The 18644-nt window shown below is 44.2% G+C and overlaps 1 protein-coding gene across 1 annotated transcript; it reads left to right on the top strand.

The window, feature by feature from the left end:
• Positions 1-11223: 11223 nt before the first annotated feature.
• LOC142358915 (kelch-like protein 10) lies at positions 11224-15644 on the top strand. Its single transcript, XM_075411580.1, has 5 exons — positions 11224-11348; positions 11881-12370; positions 12994-13602; positions 14608-14757; positions 15342-15644. Exons 1-5 carry the CDS (start codon positions 11224-11226, stop codon positions 15642-15644), a joined length of 1677 nt encoding a protein of 558 aa, XP_075267695.1.
• The last annotated feature ends 3000 nt before the right edge of the window (positions 15645-18644 follow it).

Genomic DNA, 18644 nt, shown 5'->3' on the forward strand with positions numbered 1-18644 from the left:
CTTTTGCAGCCAGACCTGGGAGGGCTCTGTTTACCCCTCTCCCATCTCCTTTCCTTCTTGTTCCTGGCCACCTACTTTCCACCATGTCTGGAGCTGAGCTGGCTACGTGGCAAACTGGCTACGTGGCAAGTAAAAATGTCAGGTTGCTTTATCACTCACTTAGTGAAGAAGGGGATGGGAAAATATGTCTGGTATCAGAAGGAAGACAACGGTGGAGACAAAAGGAGCATCATCTTGGGTTGTTAGATCTGTCTCACAGCATTACACTTGTGAGTCCTCTGCCTTCCCTGTTATCCAAAAGGCATCTGTATTTTTCAGTTCAGATCTGGCAAAACTTTGCTAGTTTTTTATTATACCTGACATGGCTGTTGTAGGAACAGTATGTATGAAGTTTGGAGGGTTAAATATTTGTGCGTTTTGCTCTGATCATGTTCACAGCCGAATTTCTGTATTCCATACAGAAAAAATTGTCCATGCTTTACCACGCATCTGGGATGCCCATTTAGGAATACATATTCTAGGGCATTCTTCTGCAAGAGGTTATTCATGCTGCTTTGTTTCTGATTCATGAGAAGAGATTACACTGGAATTTGCCTTGTTCTGAGAGAGAGTTTTATATATATGTGAATGAAGAAACGAACAAAATAGGGTGCTCTACAGTTCTCTAGTGAAATCCCTGCTTTAAAAAAATGTGCTTAACAAAGTTGTATAAAGCATTTACGCAGTAGCCATATTCAGTCATGGTGACTTATGATGAGAATCATTTGTTAACACTCCTCAATGGCTATCAGAAACACTAGATTAAGGTGGCTTAACATAATACAGTTTGTGTAAATATGTAATTAATGAGCATTAGAGACTGCAAGAATGTATAAATCAGCTTGAGTAGATAACTGGGACAATTATATCCTCAGCAAAAGATGAATTGAGACTATGCAACTAATGCTGTTGTTGTGAAGGGGTTTTGTATTTCGATTTATGATGAACAAAATACAACAAAGTTTCCCTCTTCAGGCTGCACAAAATTATGTGTCAATCTTAGATATTTGTTTGTTAAAATCTCCCTTCTAGAGATCTGATTATTCCTGAAGCCACAGCCTCTATGCAGATCTAGTGATTTCACCAGACTGGCACACATAGAGCTTCTAACTAGATTCCAGTACAATTAAAATCTTTGTAACCATAAATATTTGATAGATGAACTCAGGAGAAGATGTTACTCTCCATAAACAGAAACATGTCGATGACCTGTAGTTTAAGAGCTAATATTTTCTATCCAAAATAACCAACTCAGCACGTTCCTTGCTGGCAAACACACTAATAGGTGGCGTCCATCTACCACTCATACTTTCTGTGTTTGCATAGAGCAGTCACCATGATTTTAATTGACAAACACCACTTGTAAAACATCCAAGTGGCACTGATTTAGCAGTACCTTCACAGCTGGAAAAAAGAAAATCTGCCAAAATATAAATGCAGTTTTACGGTATAAAAGGTTTTCTGAGGGGATGCGTATTGTCAGAGCATACGGGGATAAAGCACTGCATTCATCCTAGGGATCACAGTTGTAACTATTTGAGTAAAATAGCACATCCACGACTCTCATAATCACACCACACTAAAATGTATACATTTTCTCAAGGACTAACAATTTTTCTGTTATTTTCATATGTAAATTAAATGCGGGTGCAAAAATGTACAGTTCTGCAGGAGGACAGGAGACAAGCTGGACTCATTTCTACAGAAACTGGAATTGAATGCGTTGGTTCCACCAGCTGCTTACAAGAAATAAGGAAATCTGGTCCCAGTTGCTTCTTTGCTTTCTTATTCTAACTTAATGATATTATTTTTAAAGGTAAAGTTAAAATGCAATTCTATTCAGAAAAGGAAAGCTGTAAATATTGTTTTATTGCGTTTCTCTACCTGCAAACTACTCTTTTATTATTTCTAAACAACAGCAATAGTATAACCTATCTGGGATGTATTTTAAGTCAAAATAGGTTTGCTGCAAGGGGCTTATGCTGCAAAGCTACCATGCTGCAACTGAAATTTAGTCAATACTAAGATGAAATACAAACTGATTTGCAGACCCACATCACTCTAGACCACTTTCCTGTAGTTCTAACTATGCATTCTTAGCAAACATTAAAGAAACCGTATTTCTATAAGTAAAGAGACAAATCTTGGAACACATGCAGAAAACAGAAACACATCGTTTTAGGACAAAAGTGTACTTAGGTCTACTCAAAATGGAACGCATAATGATTTGTTCATATGCAGAGTTTCACTCAGTTACACAATTGCAATTTCTTATTTGAGTGGGTTTTACTCAGCAGAGGGTTCTCTACAATGTCTAAGGGCAATTATGACTGCTGGAGGACAAAAAAGGTCCTGGCGGTTTAGCACAAAACATGTGAACACATGAGAAGCATGAACAGAAATTGAAGCACCATGCAAAAACAGCAACGATGAAAACTTCTCTGCCCGTATTTCAGTTGAAACAGCTTTTACTCTACACTTCTCCTTGTGATTTACATCTAAATTACCACTTTGAATCAATAAAGTGAACAAACACCTGAAGTCATATCTGAATTTCTATGTTTGTGCTGCCAGAACCTGGGGTGAGGTGCAGAGCAGCCTCTACCCTCTCCCAGGGGTTTGTGCTCACAGCCAGGTCTGGCAAGGTGCAGTCCCACGGCCTTAGTGCAGCTTGCTGGGAAAGAGCTGAGGGGAAAAACCTGTGAGGAACCTCCCTGAGGCCTCCCTGCCTTCACTCAGAAGATGCATGTCAGCTCAGGCCCTCATCCTTTGCCCGCTGGTTCCCAGCTTTGCATCATGCTGACCCCAACCTGCTGGCCTGGCTTCCTGGCTTGGCCTTGGGCTGCTATGGTTGGTCATGGGTCCTTTGGCCATCCCTGGTCATCGTCCCGACGCCACACCACTCTCCTTGTTGAGGTGGTGGGCCTGTGCTCTTGTTGGTGCAGCATGGTGTTGCCAGCCTCCTCGTCCTTGTGGAGCTGCCTGCTCGCTTGCTGTCTTATACCTGTATTCAAAACAGATCTGGTCTTACATGCTCCAGTCAGGCGTGGATTTTTTATTTATGACTGTTTAAGATATGACAAATTAGGATGAAATCCATAATCATTTGCTGGAAGTACATGGGTTTAAACTAATCTCCTATATGCCGACATTAAATGTAGGCCTGTAGTCAACAGAAAAATTACGTACATTTTCAACTGGTCCACACTCCCAGTATCTACAATAACGAGTATCAAAAAGACCCTTGGGGCTCACAGAATTTCAGCATGTTTGCTTAGCTGTGTTTTTGCTGCCACTATAATGTCACTATAATGAGCTGAATGAGAACCCCAAACCCAAGACAGGCACAGGACTTAAGCAAACTGTGGGCCCTTTCTATGGCACTGTCAAACTTCACTATACCTTTAATTCAAGAAATTCTAGAATATTCTAGAACTCAAAGTTTGCCAAAATGACAAATGATAGCGAGCCAGAGTTAATGCATGCACTTCATATACTCTCGTTCAGTTCCCATTTTCACTTGTGGATCTCAGCTACCCAAAGTGGATAAATAACTGTTTTCAGAATCATGGTGTCACAACTAGGTCGGCATCCAGGAAGAAGAAGAAATGTCTTCTTGGAAGAAGAAGAAATCAAACCCAGCAGCTTTGTAGGAAAAAAACTCCACAAATGTAATAAAGGTCAAAAAATGCAAATGAGATGAATACCAGTCACAACTTCACAATGATTTAACTGACCATTGCATCACAAAATGTCACTACACTGTCACCCAGGAAAATCCTGTGACTGACTGGAAAAGAAGTTCATTTTTATCTCCTGTCATGCACTATTAAAGTATTATAATAAGCTATGTAAGTAGTAAAGAGACTGTTCAGCTTTATCAATTTTGACAGCTAACCGCAGGAAACATATGCTTCCCTGATAATTTGATGTTCTGATTACTGTGTTGTTTACACAATTTTTTATCTTAAGCTGCTCTCCTTGAGCTCTCCAAAGGTCCCATCTCTACAAAATATCAAATATATTACAGTATGTAGTCAATATATAGCAAGAGTTTGCAGTGTTATGCTTAATTCAAACAGAAAAATTTAACATGCTTTAATAGCCAATAGAGCTCCTATGTTGAGCTCCTTAACTGCAGTCTTTTTGTTCTTTCTTCTCCCATATCCAGTCTACTGTTGTTTGGTTTTAACTTCCTCAAAATTCAGGGTATTTTGTAATCTCTGTGATTAAACTCTCCTGCTAGATGTTGGTCTTCTATAGCAATTCTACTGCCACTTGTCTAGGCTATTATTACCTTTGTCCCTTTTCAGTTTAGAAAGTCACTGTCAGAATCATATTTCACACTTACAAATGACAGCACATCTTCCTTTTTATCTGTTTATTGGCTTCTTATCTCTTGTGATACAGTTTCTGACTTTCCATAAGCCTATGTCATCATCCCTTGTTTCGTTTCTTGTTTGTTCTTCCTCAGTAACCTCACTATCTTACCGATTCTTCAGTGTTACATCTTTGCCTGCTTAAGCCTTCATGCCTTCCAACACAAGGCTACAACATCAGTCCTAATCTATTGAAAAATGCCACCTCAATAATACATAGATGACGTATAATTGTCAGTGCACAACAACTGGCCTTTAAAGCCATTTTGCATATTTGAAATGTGCCACATAGCAAACCTTTGTTTCAAACACCTAGAACAGTCAGCCTGTCCTTCTGTACCCTGGAAACTGCACATCCTCATGTTCTTCATTGCTGTTCTGAGTAATGCAGTTACTTCTCATGTATTGTGTAAACTGCAAAATCTTTGGAACAAGTAACACACACTTTACTCACGTTGATAAAAGTGTAATTTATAGTGGCCCTACACAGATGTGCTGATCGTTGTTACTTACGAAGGTCTTAGGTGAGATCTTCGGGCTTATTTCATTTGTAGTGGGTTGCAATGCAAAATTTAACACTCACTGTGAGTTCCTCTGCTGGCTTTAATCAGCATTTTGTTGTGGACTTATCTATAGGTATGAAATGATTAAGCTGTTTTCTAATATATGTTTACTATCCAAACCTCTGTAACTACTGCTTAAAAATGACTCCTTGAATAATTTATTAGTTTCACAATATGTTAATTTGGCCACTTGTGTTTTGTGTGGTCTTTTATTCAGTATGAATATTAAGCAAGTAGAAGTTATTCTGTCTTATGCCTTCCTAGCTGATATTCTTGCCATGACTCATTCTTTCTTACCTTCTAGAATTAAGTCATAGTAAGCAAGCCTAACATATTAATCTTTTATTCCAAAAGTGCATATATACATTTTTTTAAAAAATCCACCGATTTTAAAAAGTATATGCATTTACTGACATTTATATTATTCTGTTTCACTGTACCTCCTTTGTCACCTACACTTTATTACCCATGAAGCCAGTGTGGTTTAGTCATGTTTTCCCACTGGGGAAAATCAGATTTAATACTGTAACCATTGAAGTTTTTACTATCCCCTTCAATTTAATTTGGATTTCACCTTGAATTGTTAACAACTTCTTCCCTTTACTCATTTGCACTTAAATAATGGCATAAACTTCACTGGCAATGAGATGTCATGTCTTGACTTCTACCTTTGTTCTTTCATATTAATCTACTTCACTTGTTTTGTTTTTTTTTACTTTGAAACTGTTTAATACTCTTTTTGAAGGCTCTGTTTAGCTAGCAATTAATTCCTTGACTCAGGTTCAATGCAAACACAGAGAGCTGATGCTCCAGAGTTTGTTTTCCCACTAGCTACTGAAAAGCTTCCTCCACATAACAGTCTTCCCTTTTATTGTTCCCATCAGAGTAAGGAAGCTCCATTTTAATGTGAAATAATGTTTGATGGTGTTTCAGTTTTTGCAGTAGTCTTCTTAGTTAAGCAAAAGAATCCAAATGAATGAAAGCATACTGGGAACAACTCGTAGTGGATTTATCTTTTATAGAATGGTGTTCTTTGAAAGGAGTGATTCACTCACTAGATGCTATACATCACAATAAAAATAAGACAAAAGCTGAACTAATCCCTCAACAAAGACTACCAAGAAATCACTAAGATTAGTCAGAATTGAGCCTACGCACAAGGGTGCTTATGCACTGCAGATTTCAGATTCACCGATTTCAGCCTAGATTTTCTGGTTCCCAGCTGAGCTATGCTCGGCAATGAGTTTTTGCCAGTTTTGAACTTCCAGCAGCCCTGCAATTGGCTTACTTGATGCCCACATAAATTAAAGTATCCTGATAGCCTGTCACCAGTAACTGCAGAGAACACTTCAGTGGCTAAGGACTATCCTGACCTTGCTTCCTTTCCCCAGCAGCTTCCATGTCAGGGTGAGGAAGGTGATCAGAATCCATTAGCATTCTTTACCCGCCTAGCAGTTATGCAGAGAAGTCTTCTGCAGGCTGAGCTATCAACTTTCTATCTACTTTCCAAAACCACCACATTGCAGAACAGTCATGCAGAGTCAGGCCTTTCACCAAAAAATAAATGAATGAGGAACCAGAAGAAGGACTGACATAACCTTCCTTTGGAAACCAGTGGTTAAAATGCTGTTAATGTAGCAGATAGACTATGAAGCTGAAAAACAGAAATCAAAATTACTTCCTTGACTTGATTAGAAATTTGGGTAAGAACCTTGAGCAAGCCACTTAGGACCTTAACAAGTTAAATTCTTAAATCCTGAATAGTCTGAAAAGTCCTTCTTGATATATCTGTTATGGCTGTCCTTCTCTCTAAAATTATCCCAGGGGCTGGGATGTGTCATTGGACAGAAAGAAGCCAGAGGGTGTGAAATCATTTCACAAGATTTCTTATTCATGAAAAATGCTTGAATAAGAATGTCTCTTAAAATTGCTCTTGAAATATGCTTCCTTCTGTTTCGAACAAAATTAATATATGGCCATTTTCAAGGATGACTGCCATGAATGGAAGAATTACAATCAGGTATTAATTGAGAGACTATTGCAGGCTATAGGGATTTTGTACGTACACTGGCAGAGAACCAGACAAGCTCACTATGTGCACGTATTTCTTCATAAAATAACTGCCATTTGTTCAGAGCCTTGCATCACTGTAACTGCCTTCCATGTACGGATGTTTACTGACGGTGACCATTTTCAGGAGAACTCTTATGCATATTTACTTACTACACCAAGCTAATCATGGCTTTCCAAAACCAATAAAAAACAAGCGCCTACAACTAGTCTCCAACATTGTGACTGAAAAATTGCCTGCACTATTGTCAATGCTTTTGGGAATTTTCTGTTGCAACAGCAGCAACAGAGAGGCCAGGTAATTCACTTTGCTCCTCTCATTCAATTTTCTTTAAAAGAAACAAAATCTGAGCAAAGCTGTGTCTGCACTAACTCAGCTGTGCAGAAGCTGCTGCACCAGCCTTATGAAGACGTTGTGCATGAATTCCTCTAAATTTTTCTCAGTAGTACAAAATACTTTTCTACTTATTCTCTCCTGTAGTATTAAAACAAAGTCACAGGTCCATGGTGCATGTGTGCACACACACACAGAAGTCAGACTGATAAAAAAGAAACATTAATGTTTGATAACTTATTTAGTAGCAGGCTTAACAAATTTGCTAATGGTACAAAATCAAAAAATAAAGAAAACATGAAATTAGAATATTCTTCCTGCAGTTATTATAAATAAAAATGCAAAGGTTAATAAAATTGGTGGAGCGCTAGCTGAAAACTTCAATCCATTTGCAAGAAAAATGAGAAAAAAAACAACGGACATTACTACTCACATATTGTTTCACAGATTATTGCCTCAAAGACAGGATTTTATTACAGAAATGAAAGATAGACCATGTCAGAACCAAGACCAGATGTATACAATTCAGGCAATTTGAAAAGACAGGAAGAAGAATCAAGAAATCCCTGGCAATCTCCTGGTGGAGCCTGTACCCAGTCTACTCTTCAATGGACTGAAAAGCCCGGACTAATTTGGAGAGTGTGAAGAAAATTGTGGCAGGTGCCCAAATTACCTATGCAGTAATATCACCCACAAGTTTTATATGTTCTAGCATGTTCCTCCACTCACTTGCTACGGAAAGGAAAGCCCAACTTCTCACAAAACTGCACGTCAGAAAGCGAAAAATCAGGAATATGAATGCATTCTCTTTTGTTCAAATCATTCAAGCTTGTTGACTAAGGTCTCTTTACAATTATAGCAGAAAGCCAGACAACCAAAATACTAGATTCTACCACCAATGTGTTCCCCCAAGATATGACATTAAAGGTGCTCAAAAAAAACCCAAGAATTGAGACTTGCATAATAAACACTAATCAGCTGGGAAATGCACAGACCCTTCTTTCCATTGTGTAACTATACTCTGTTTCAAAATAGAAAAATCAACACTCAGAACTTACTTCTACCCTGGGTTTTGTTCTTATTGTAAGTTCATGCCCATTGCCTCTTGTCCTATCAGAGGGCACAGCTACTTCCATCAGGTGTTTCTATACATTGCCAAGATCCATCTGAGCCTTCACAAGGCTGAACAGTCCCAGCTCTATCACTTGCTCCTTGATGCTCTAGTCCCTTAGTCATGATCACAACCCTTCACTTGAATTGATCTAGGATATCTGTATCTTTCTTGCACTGTAGAGCCCAGAACTGGATTAAGCACTTCAGATGTCTCTCACAGGAATGTTGTCAGAGTATGCAGGGATGCAAAGAGGAAGGCCGAGGCCCACCTGGAATTGAAGCTGACAAGGGATGTCAAAGACAACAAGCAGAGATTCTTCAACTGCATCAGCAGCAAACGGAACACTAGGGACAATGTGGGGCCGCTGCTGAACGAGGTGGGTGTTCTGGTGACGGAGGACGCAGAGAAGGCAGAGCTACTGAATGCCTTCTCTGCTTCAGTCTTCAGTGCCAAGGCAGGCCCTCAGGCATCCCAGGCCCCGGAGGTAAGAGAAGAAGCCTGCAGAAAGGATGACCTTTCCTTGGTCGAGGAGGACAGCATGAGGGATCGCTTAAGCAATCTGGACCCCTGCAAATCCATGGGCCCCGATGGAATGCACCCACGAGTGCTGAGGGAGCTGGCAGACGTCATTGCTGCGCCACTCTCCATCATCTTTGAAAGGTCCTGGAGGACAGAAGAGGTGCCCGAGGACTGGAGATAAGCCAATGTCACTCCAATCTTCAAAAAGGGCAAGACGGAGGACCCAGGGAACTACAGGCCAGTAAGGAACTACAGGCCAGTAAGCCTCACCTCCATCCTGGGAAAGATAATGAAGAAGCTCATTCTAGAGGTCATCATCAAGCAAGTGGAGGAAAAGAAGGTTATCAGGAGTAGTCAGCATGGATTCACAAAGGGAAAATCATGCTTGACCAATCTGATAGCTTTCTATGATGGCATGATCGGCTGGGTAGATGAGGGGAGAGCCGTGGATGTTGTCTACCTTGACTTCAGCAAGGCTTTTGACACAGACTCCCATGATATCCTCCTGGGGAAGCTCAGGAAGTGTGGCCTGGATGAGTGGTCGGTGAGGGGGACTGCGAACTGGCTGAATGGCAGAACTCAGAGGGTTGTCATCAGCGGCGCTGAGTCTAGTTGGAGGCCTGTAACTAGTGGTGTCCCTCAGGGATCAGTACTGGGCCCAGTCTTGTTCAACTTCTTCATCAACGACCTGGATGAAGAGTTAGTGTGTACCCTCAGCAAGTTTGCTGATGACACAAAACTGGGAGGACAGGTGGATTCACTAGAAGGCTGTGCTGCCATTCAGCGAGACCTGGATAGGCTGAAGAGTTGGGCCGAGAGAAACCTGATGAGGTTCAACAAAGGCAAGTGTAGGGTCCTGCACCTGGGGAGGAACAACCCCAGGCACCAGTACAGGCTTTGGGCGGACCTGCTGGAGAGCAGCTCTGCGGAGAGTGACCTGGGTGTCCTGGTGGACGACAAGTTGACCATGAGCCAGCAGTGTGCCCTGGCTGCCAAGAAAGCTAATGGGATCCTGGGGTGCATTAAGAGGATTGTGGCCAGCAGGTCGAGGGATGTTCTCCTTCCCTTCTACACTGCCCTAGTGATGCCCCATCTGGAGTACTGTGTCCAGTTCTGGGCTCCCCAGTTCAAGAAAGATGAGGAGCTACTGGAGAGAGTCCAGCGGAGGGCTACGAGGATGAGGAGGGGACTGGAGCATCTCTCCTGTGAGGAGAGGCTGAGGGAGCTGGGTGTGTTCAGCCTAAAGAAGAAAAGGCTGCGAAGGGACCTTATAAATGCATATAAATATCTCAAGGGTGAGTGTCAGGAAGATGGGGACAAACTCTTTTCAGTGGTGCCCAGTGACAGGAGAAGGGGTAACGGGCACAAACTGAAGCATAGGAAGTTCCATCTGAACAGAACTGACTCTGAGAGGTCCCTTCCAACCCCTACCATTATGTGACTCTGTGATTTTGTGATTAACACGCACACACACATTCCCCCGCAGCAGTGCCATGAAGAAGTCCACACTGTTTTCCAAGCTGTGCCGAGACCCTCACGGAGCCGCTCCTGGGCACACTGTTACTGCTACCTACAGACACACCAAAGCACAGGGGAAAAGCAGCTGGCCATGAGCGAAGGCTATGAGGAGTCACGACGGGGCTCCCTGTGCCCCTGCTCTCCTCACCTTGGCCCAGGCAGCACCTTCCACCGCTCCAAACCTGCAGCAGACACAGCAGTGACAGGAGCTGTGGCTTTCTCACTGACATTAGCTAGCCTGTGTCTCAGGTTCCTCCCGCAGGAGCTGGTACGAGGGCACTGCAGAAGCTGCAGTGCCTACATTTGATGAGCTTTATATCCAGGCTAAAGACTATTTGAAAGTTGCAGGGGAATCACATAGCTGGTTTTGCTCGGAGCAACCAACAACAGTGTGTACGCACAGGGTCCAGCATCATCTGGGCTTTGGCTAAGCGAAGGCTGGGGGCAGCCATGGAACAAGGAGGCCCGGAGGACCAAGACCACGAGGCCGGCGGAGGGGCTCGCAGCTGGTCCCGGTCCAGCCTGTGCCTGTGATCTCATAATGGGGCACGTTCCAGAACCGACAGCCAGCCAGGGCTTTAGTGACAATGTTGGAGGGCGAGGACAAAGCCCTGTAAGCACCTCAGAGAGAAGCACCCTCCACTGCCTCAGGCTTCGAGGAAGAGGAGTGCTACGGCTCGCAGTGCTATGGTGTGCAGCATCTTCAATGACCTTCGCCTGGAAGGAAAACTCTGCGATGTGATCATCAGCGTGGAGGGCATTGAATTCAGCGCTCACAAGATCATCCTCTGCAGCTGCAGTCACTATTTCAGGTCAGTGCTTGAGACAGGAGGGGATGGGGACAAACAGTATTTCCCAGCCTGTCTCACGCTGCCTTAGTGTATCTCCAGCGCTTACACCAGCACTAAAACTCTCATCCAGCGGTTCCCCGTAGTCCTGGTACCTCCCTGTTCACCAGAACTAATCCTTTACCTGGTATCCAGCAGCAGCTCTGGAAGCGGTGTCTGACAAAGCCCCAGATGCGGTGCAGGGCTGGAGCGTGGCCAGCCTGGCTCATCTGCCATCAGGCAGGAGGTTTTCCTTCCCCACACACCGCTATTCTCTGGTAGTCTTGCTGAAGCAAGGTGGCCACTTGCCCTGTCGCGCTCTGTCCACAGCCGGAGGCTGGGACTCCTTTTTCAAACAACCGGCTAGTAAAAGCTCAATTAATAAACCACATGGCCTCCCAGTGTGGCTACTGCCAGGGCCAAACTGGTGCCTGGGGAAGAAGGCACAGGGGTAACAGGGTCAGGGTTTAATGCAGCAAAGTTGTTTTTTCCCACAGAACTGCTTTGTTGTTTTCAGGGCTTTGTTTACCTGTGGCTGGAGCAATGCAGAGAAGATAGTCTATAAAATCCCCGGCACTTCACCCAAAATGATGGGGCTCATTATCGAGTACGCCTACACCAGGACGGTACCCATCACGGCGGACAATGTTGAAAGTTTGCTAATTGCGGCAGACCAGTTCAATGTCGTGGGCGTCATCCAGCTGTGCTGCGAGTTCTTAAAATCCCAGCTGTACTTGGAAAACTGCATCAGCATCTGCAGATTCACAGATTATTACTGGTTGCCCGACCTGCGTGAAGCAGCCTGGATGTTCCTCCTCCATCACTTCGAGGAGATGACCAGGGTGTCTACAGAGTTTCTAGACCTCTCCGTCAATGAGCTGAAGCACATCCTTGAGAAAGATGAGCTCAATGCGAAACAAGAAGCTGCAGTGTTCGAGGCTATTCTGAAATGGATTGCTCACGACCCGCAGAACAGGACGCAGCATATCGCAGTCTTGCTGAGCAAGGTCAGTGCTGTCACGACGTGGTGGGCCTGGGCTGCCCTGCGGAGCTGGCATGGGGCTGCTCAGCCAGAGCCGCTCGGCTTTTCCGTGAAGAGCGGAGGGAACGGCAGCCCCACCACGCTGCTCATGAAGACGTGAGCTTGCAGAGCGCTGGGCCATTGCTACGCTGGGGCACGGGTCGAAGATCCTGAGCTGGGGCTGGGGCAGGCCTTTCAAGTGCACATTTCCTCATGTCTACAGCTTAAGTTGAACTGTTCCTCACACCCAGGAAGGGCCAAAGTTCACATGGGACAACATACTCTCTATGTACACAAAGTTGATGAGTGTTTGCCCAGACCAGCTGTACTACGCAAACAGCAGCAGGTGATAGGGCAGTTTCAGTCTGCGTACGGGAAAGCACCGTGCCAAAGAGTGGCAGACTCCCTGCCATGACATTGGAATATTTATCCTTGCACACCCCTTTCTGGACTAGCCCAGAATGACACATTTAATTCTCCAGTTCTCTAATAAGCTCTAGACAACACCGTGGCCCAAAAGCAAAGCCATCCAGCATTGGAGCTATCCACGAAAGACACCAAGACATAAACCTCCTGCGTTCATTTTCTAACCTTTTTTCCACTTTTCAGGTTCGACTGGCCCTGATGGAAGTAAAATACTTCATGAACAACGTCAGAACACACCACTATGTGAAGGACAACGAGGAGTGCAAAGGTCTTATCATACAGACACTGGTAACAATGGAGAACCTGAACATGCACGGCTCAGATTTCACCAACCTGCTCAGTCGGCCTCGCCTGCCCTATGCTGTCTTGTTTACTACGGGAGGCTGGAGCAGGGATAGCCCAACCAACGCAATCGAGACGTACGATGTCCATGCAAACCAGTGGGTGAACATCACCTGTGAGCAAGCCAGCCCCTTTGCCTATCATGGCACTGCTTATTTAAAAGGCTTTGTCTACATTATCGGAGGATTTGACAGCGTGAATTACTTCAGCAGTGTCAAGCAGTTTGACCTGCTGAAGAAAACCTGGCAGCAGGTTGCACCCATGCATTCGCGGCGCTGCTACGTCTGCGTCACCATTCTCAACGACTTCATCTACGCCATGGGAGGGTTCGATGGATACACGTGCCTCAACACGGCAGAGCGGTACGAGCCAGAGAGAAACCAGTGGACGCTGATCGCCCCCATGCACGAGCAGAGAAGCGATGCTAGTGCGACCACGCTGCGTGAAAAGGTAAACGGAGCATGAGATTATGGAAAGCAGTTAAGGTTGAAGAATGGTGAGCAGGACAGCTACCTGACAGGAGGCTGTAGTGAGGCAGTGGTTGGTCTGTCCTGCCAAGTAACCAGCGGTAGGACAAGAGGCAACGGCCTCAAGTTGCGTCAGGGGAGGTTTAGATTGGACAGTAGGTCAAATTTCTTTACTGAAAGAGTGGGCAGGCATTGGACCAGGCTGCCCAGGGCAGTGGTGGAGTCCCCATTTCTGAAGGGGTTCCAAAACCGAGTAGATGTGGCACTTTGGACATCGTTTAGCAGGCGTGGTGGTGATGGGGTGACAGTTTGACTTCATGATCTTAGAGGTCTTTTCCAACCTTAGTGGTTCCATCACTAGGAACCAAACACGCATCACCGTGCAGCATTACACAGAGAGTAAATTCCTTGTCCTTCGTCAGGCATGCATCGAGGCAGGGACTTTCACGGAGCTCAGCCTCTCGCTGGGCTATGGACCTGATAAACACAGCTACGAGCCCGAATTTGTCATCTAGATAGAGAGAAGGAGCTGTGGGAGCAGGAAAGGAAACAAATGCTCCCTTGAACGTGTTGCATCATTTAAAATAAAGAGGAAGAAAGTTCACATCAACCTTATTCGTTAAATCCTGGAGCTACAGAAACAGAGCTCTCTCAGAGGCAGCAGCTGACTGGCGCGGCAGCGACGCAGACCGGAGCACTCAAACCCTCCCAGAGCTGGCACCACCAGCAGCCACTCGCTGCCAGGCAGAGCTTCTCCTGGCCACAGCTCAAACACCATGCCTGCCTGCTTCGCGCAGCTCAGGAAATACAGGCTTGAAATCCTGCTGGCCTCAGTAAGTCGCTGCACTTTGATTACGGCTGACCCATTCAAATCAAAACCAAACCAACCCCCCCAAAATCCAGCCACACCATGCATTTTCTCTGCGGTGTGTTCTCCCACCGAGAGGGTAACTGCTCTTCTGACGCTTGGTTTTCCCCCGGTGAACAGGTGTACATATGTGGTGGCTTCAATGGGAACGACTGCTTGATCACAGCTGAAGTGTACAATGCCGCAACAAACCAATGGACCTTCATAGCGCCGATGAGAAGCAGAAGACGTGGAGTAGGTGTGGTTGCCTATGAAAACAAAGTCTACGCAGTAAGGGAGATGCGCTACCTCTGCCGTCACACCACCCCGCGCCTCTAGTACTTCTTCTTGCTCACCTGCATTTCCTAGATTTGCAGGCTGGCCATTGCTTGTGAGGAGGGAGGTTTAGGGAAGAAACTTGGAGCCAGAATGGTTGATACGCCTCCTGAGCATATTACCACCTGCACGCTTTTTGTCAGGAGAAAAGCGTGGACAATTTTTAAGCAGCTGCAGCAAAGAAATTATTTTCTGTTGCGGCTAACAGCATTAGCAGCACGGAACATTGGCTTGGTCCTGTCTTCCTATCCAGGTACTGCCTTTAAACTCTGTAGAAGTCTAAAATCTGGCTAATTTCTAATCTCAAATCTCAAATGTAAAATTTCTTGCACAACAGCAGTTTTGGAAGCTCCAGAAAGAGCAAGGCAGCAGCCTACAATAAGCACGCGCTGGGTTTTGAGCCCACACGTTCCCAGCAATGCTCAGATTGAAGTCAGTGAGGCAGAACCAGTCACCATCTCACTTGTGCGTGGAATGATTCGGCTGCCTTAGCGGGTGAGGAAGGGCCTATTTCAACTCCACACCTTTGGCATTCGCAGGTAGGAGGGTTTGACGGACCCAACTGCCTTCAGACCGTGGAAGCTTACAGCCCCGTTGCCAACGCGTGGCACGCAGTCCCCACCATGTTCAGTCCTCGCAGCAACTTTGGCATTGAAGTGGTGGATGATCTGTTGTTTGTGGTTGGTGGCTTTAACGGTTCTACAACTACTTCCAACGCCGAGTATTACAATGAAAAAGCCAACAAGTGGTACAACGTTCGAGACATGGACATCGGCCGTAGTGCTCTGAGCTGCTGTGTGGTGCCAGGTCTGTCTAACATCAGGGACTACATTGCCAGATGAGACTGCTAGGAGCACAATTCTCTAACGGAAGTCAGCTTCACTTCTTCCACAAGGAGCCTGCCTGTATAAGCAGCTACACTTTGCTAATAAAGTCCTTTATACAGCAATTGAATGTAGACACTTCTTCTAAAATCAAAACAATTGATACAGGCCTGTTATAGTTTGTCCGTGGCCAGCAACAAAAGGGCCACGTGGCCGCTCTGCTGCCCCTCCCCCCGCCGGGGTGCGGAGGAGAATGGGAAGAAACAGCCAAAAACTGGTGGGTCGGGATAAGGGCAGTTTAACAGAACAGCAAAGAAAGGGAAAACAGGAACAACAACAATACCAATAAGGAGAATACACAACACGAACAGCAGAACACAGAGAGCCGCTCTCACCCACCACCATGCACGCTCCCGAGCCGTGACTCCCTTCCCGCCGCCCAGCTCCCCCCAGCCAGAACACAGCATGACGGCATCATCTCACATCTGCTAAACACTGACTTGATGACTTTTACCTCAATTTAGAATTCTTCTCGCTAAATCAGAAATATCGTGCGGCATAATTTCCCGTTTACCTTGAAATACAAGAAGTCTTTGACACTTCAGAAGACGTAGTTATTCTAAGTTTTCAGCTTTTGATTTATTATGTGGGTTTTGATCTGGTTTTTTTTGTTAGTACTGCATTTTGGTGTATATCTGAGAAAGCGAGCAAAAGAGTTTAGGAGTGCATTAAAACTGACTCAACACTTTATCACCCACGTTTGCTTGAAGCTATTACTGATCTATCATCAGAAACACTAGATGCCTGCCTATACTTCACATTAATGACTCCTAAATGAAAGGATAGTTTGACGTGCAAAACAGCATAGGCAAGCAGTCTAGGAGTAACTACAAAAGTATACTGCATTTAACTTTTTTTTTAAATTGTTTTCTAAAGAAAAATGTGGCCTTCTGACTTTGATTATTATGCATCAGTGGAGGGGAAAGTGAAAAGTGCTCCTTCCTTCAACAGTAATCACAACCCCTATTAACGTAAACACCATGGAAGTCTTCAAACCTTCCTATAAGCTACTGTTATTCAAGCAATAGTTCAGTGTGCTTAGCTGAACAGGAAGCTCTCTAACACAGGCAATGTGCAAAAGTTAATAAGACAAAAAAGTCTTCTGCTTTTTAAAACACAGAGCCCATGGAGCAGAGATACATCCCTGTTCTGTGCCAGAATTTTTATAATTCAATAGCTTTCTACAATAATTTCCACTTAAAAATCTTGATAGGCATAAAAAATTATACTTCATAACTATAAAACTACAGTACGCAACATTTAAAAGTTTCCTTTGGGTGTATGCGATAGTCTAGCCCAACAATAAGAGAACTGCTTCAGTGGTACTTTGTGTGCTCCTTAAATGTAGAGGAACGTAAATGGAGGGCAATCTCCTTTTGCCACTCATTTGTCTTAACAATAAATCACAAACACTGGGTTGTCTGAATAAAAAGACTGTATTTGGCTAGCACCAGCAGTATCTCTTCATGCAGACTCTGCACAGGGCTGTCAGTTCATTTCCTTTCAAAAGCTACTGAAGCGGCTCGTCAGCAGGAAGAAGGCCAGGAGAACTCCTAGGGGACACTGCTAAACCTCTTACCATAGTTCTACCTCACAACAGTCAGCTTTGCAACACAGATCTTGTTTTAAAACCACAGTCTTGTCCATGTCATACAAAATGCTAAACTAGAAAATGTCACCATTTGTGTGTCAGATCCTGTGTGTAAATTTTACATTTCCAGTGATACGACTGACACCATCTGGAAAGATGTCATACAACAGCCTGAGCAGAACTGCTGATGGGGTCTCTGAAAACACCACTAGTCTCCACTAGGCAGTAATAAAATTGAGAATTTCAAGATGCTCAGTCTGGTAACATTACGCTTACAGCACTGAGCAAGGAACTTCCCACACACTTAACAGTAGCCTCAATCACAGGTGAGTATCTGTGTTGCAGTAAGTCCCAGACTTTGATCACAGAGTATTTTCACAAGAGCTACTGAGACCTGAACTTTTGAAGCAAGTTCTCTTTTAAAGTCTTTTTACTCTTTCTTTAATATATTGGTTGGACTAGTGCTGTATGTGTTGGACTAGATGACCCACAGAGGTCCCTTCCAACCCCCAACATTCTGTGATTCTGTGATATCCTCCCAGTGTTTTTTTTCCTGATGTCCATCCAGTAACACAAGATATGCAAGTCAGCCCACACATTACCTTCAACAGATTCATATCTAACAGAAAAGGTTTGAAGTAATGAACTAAACCAAACCAACTTTTTTCTTTCTTCAGCTGTGTACTAAGAAAACGCCTAGAAATAGGAGATACAGTCTCAAAAAGATCATACTCTGGTTAAGGCAAAGGACTGGAAGTCAACAACTTTCAGTCTTTTCCCTAGCTCTGTCTCAGATCCTTAATAACCTTGCGATGTTTTCCACATCTGAAAACAACGACAACAAGAACTGTCTAACAGCCTCCAAAAGTACTCCAGAGACTTTATTCTTCAGTGCTATTAAGAGAGATAAAGTGTTTCTCAGGAGGCAATGAAGTGTACAACACTATTCTTTCACGTGGAGTGGGCTGTAAGAACTATGACATCGGGCAGGATGACCACTTGTCCTTCTGTGTTCATGCCTACAAGTATTTGAGGCTGACACCTGGGCCTCTCAGGTATCACTGCAGTTCTTTGCTTCTCTGAGCAGAAAATGAGAAGGCCCTACGTGGTCTCCACAGGATTTTCTGTATTTTACAGTAGTAATGTAGGGTTGCTGGCTACTGGTAAAATCATTTAACTTTGTCTGTTATTGTTTCCAAACTGTGCAGATGACTTCTAATACACCGTTGTTGGCATACCTCTACACAGGACGGTATTGTCAATGCTTGCAAGACCGTATTGTGAGAACAAATTTGCAGAGTGTGAAGGTGTATAAATGGATCCACATTTGAGCATGAAACTAGGCAGATGCCACCTATGGAACTGAC

This window comes from Opisthocomus hoazin, chromosome Z (assembly GCF_030867145.1).
Source record: "Opisthocomus hoazin isolate bOpiHoa1 chromosome Z, bOpiHoa1.hap1, whole genome shotgun sequence".
Classification (NCBI taxonomy): domain Eukaryota; kingdom Metazoa; phylum Chordata; class Aves; order Opisthocomiformes; family Opisthocomidae; genus Opisthocomus; species Opisthocomus hoazin.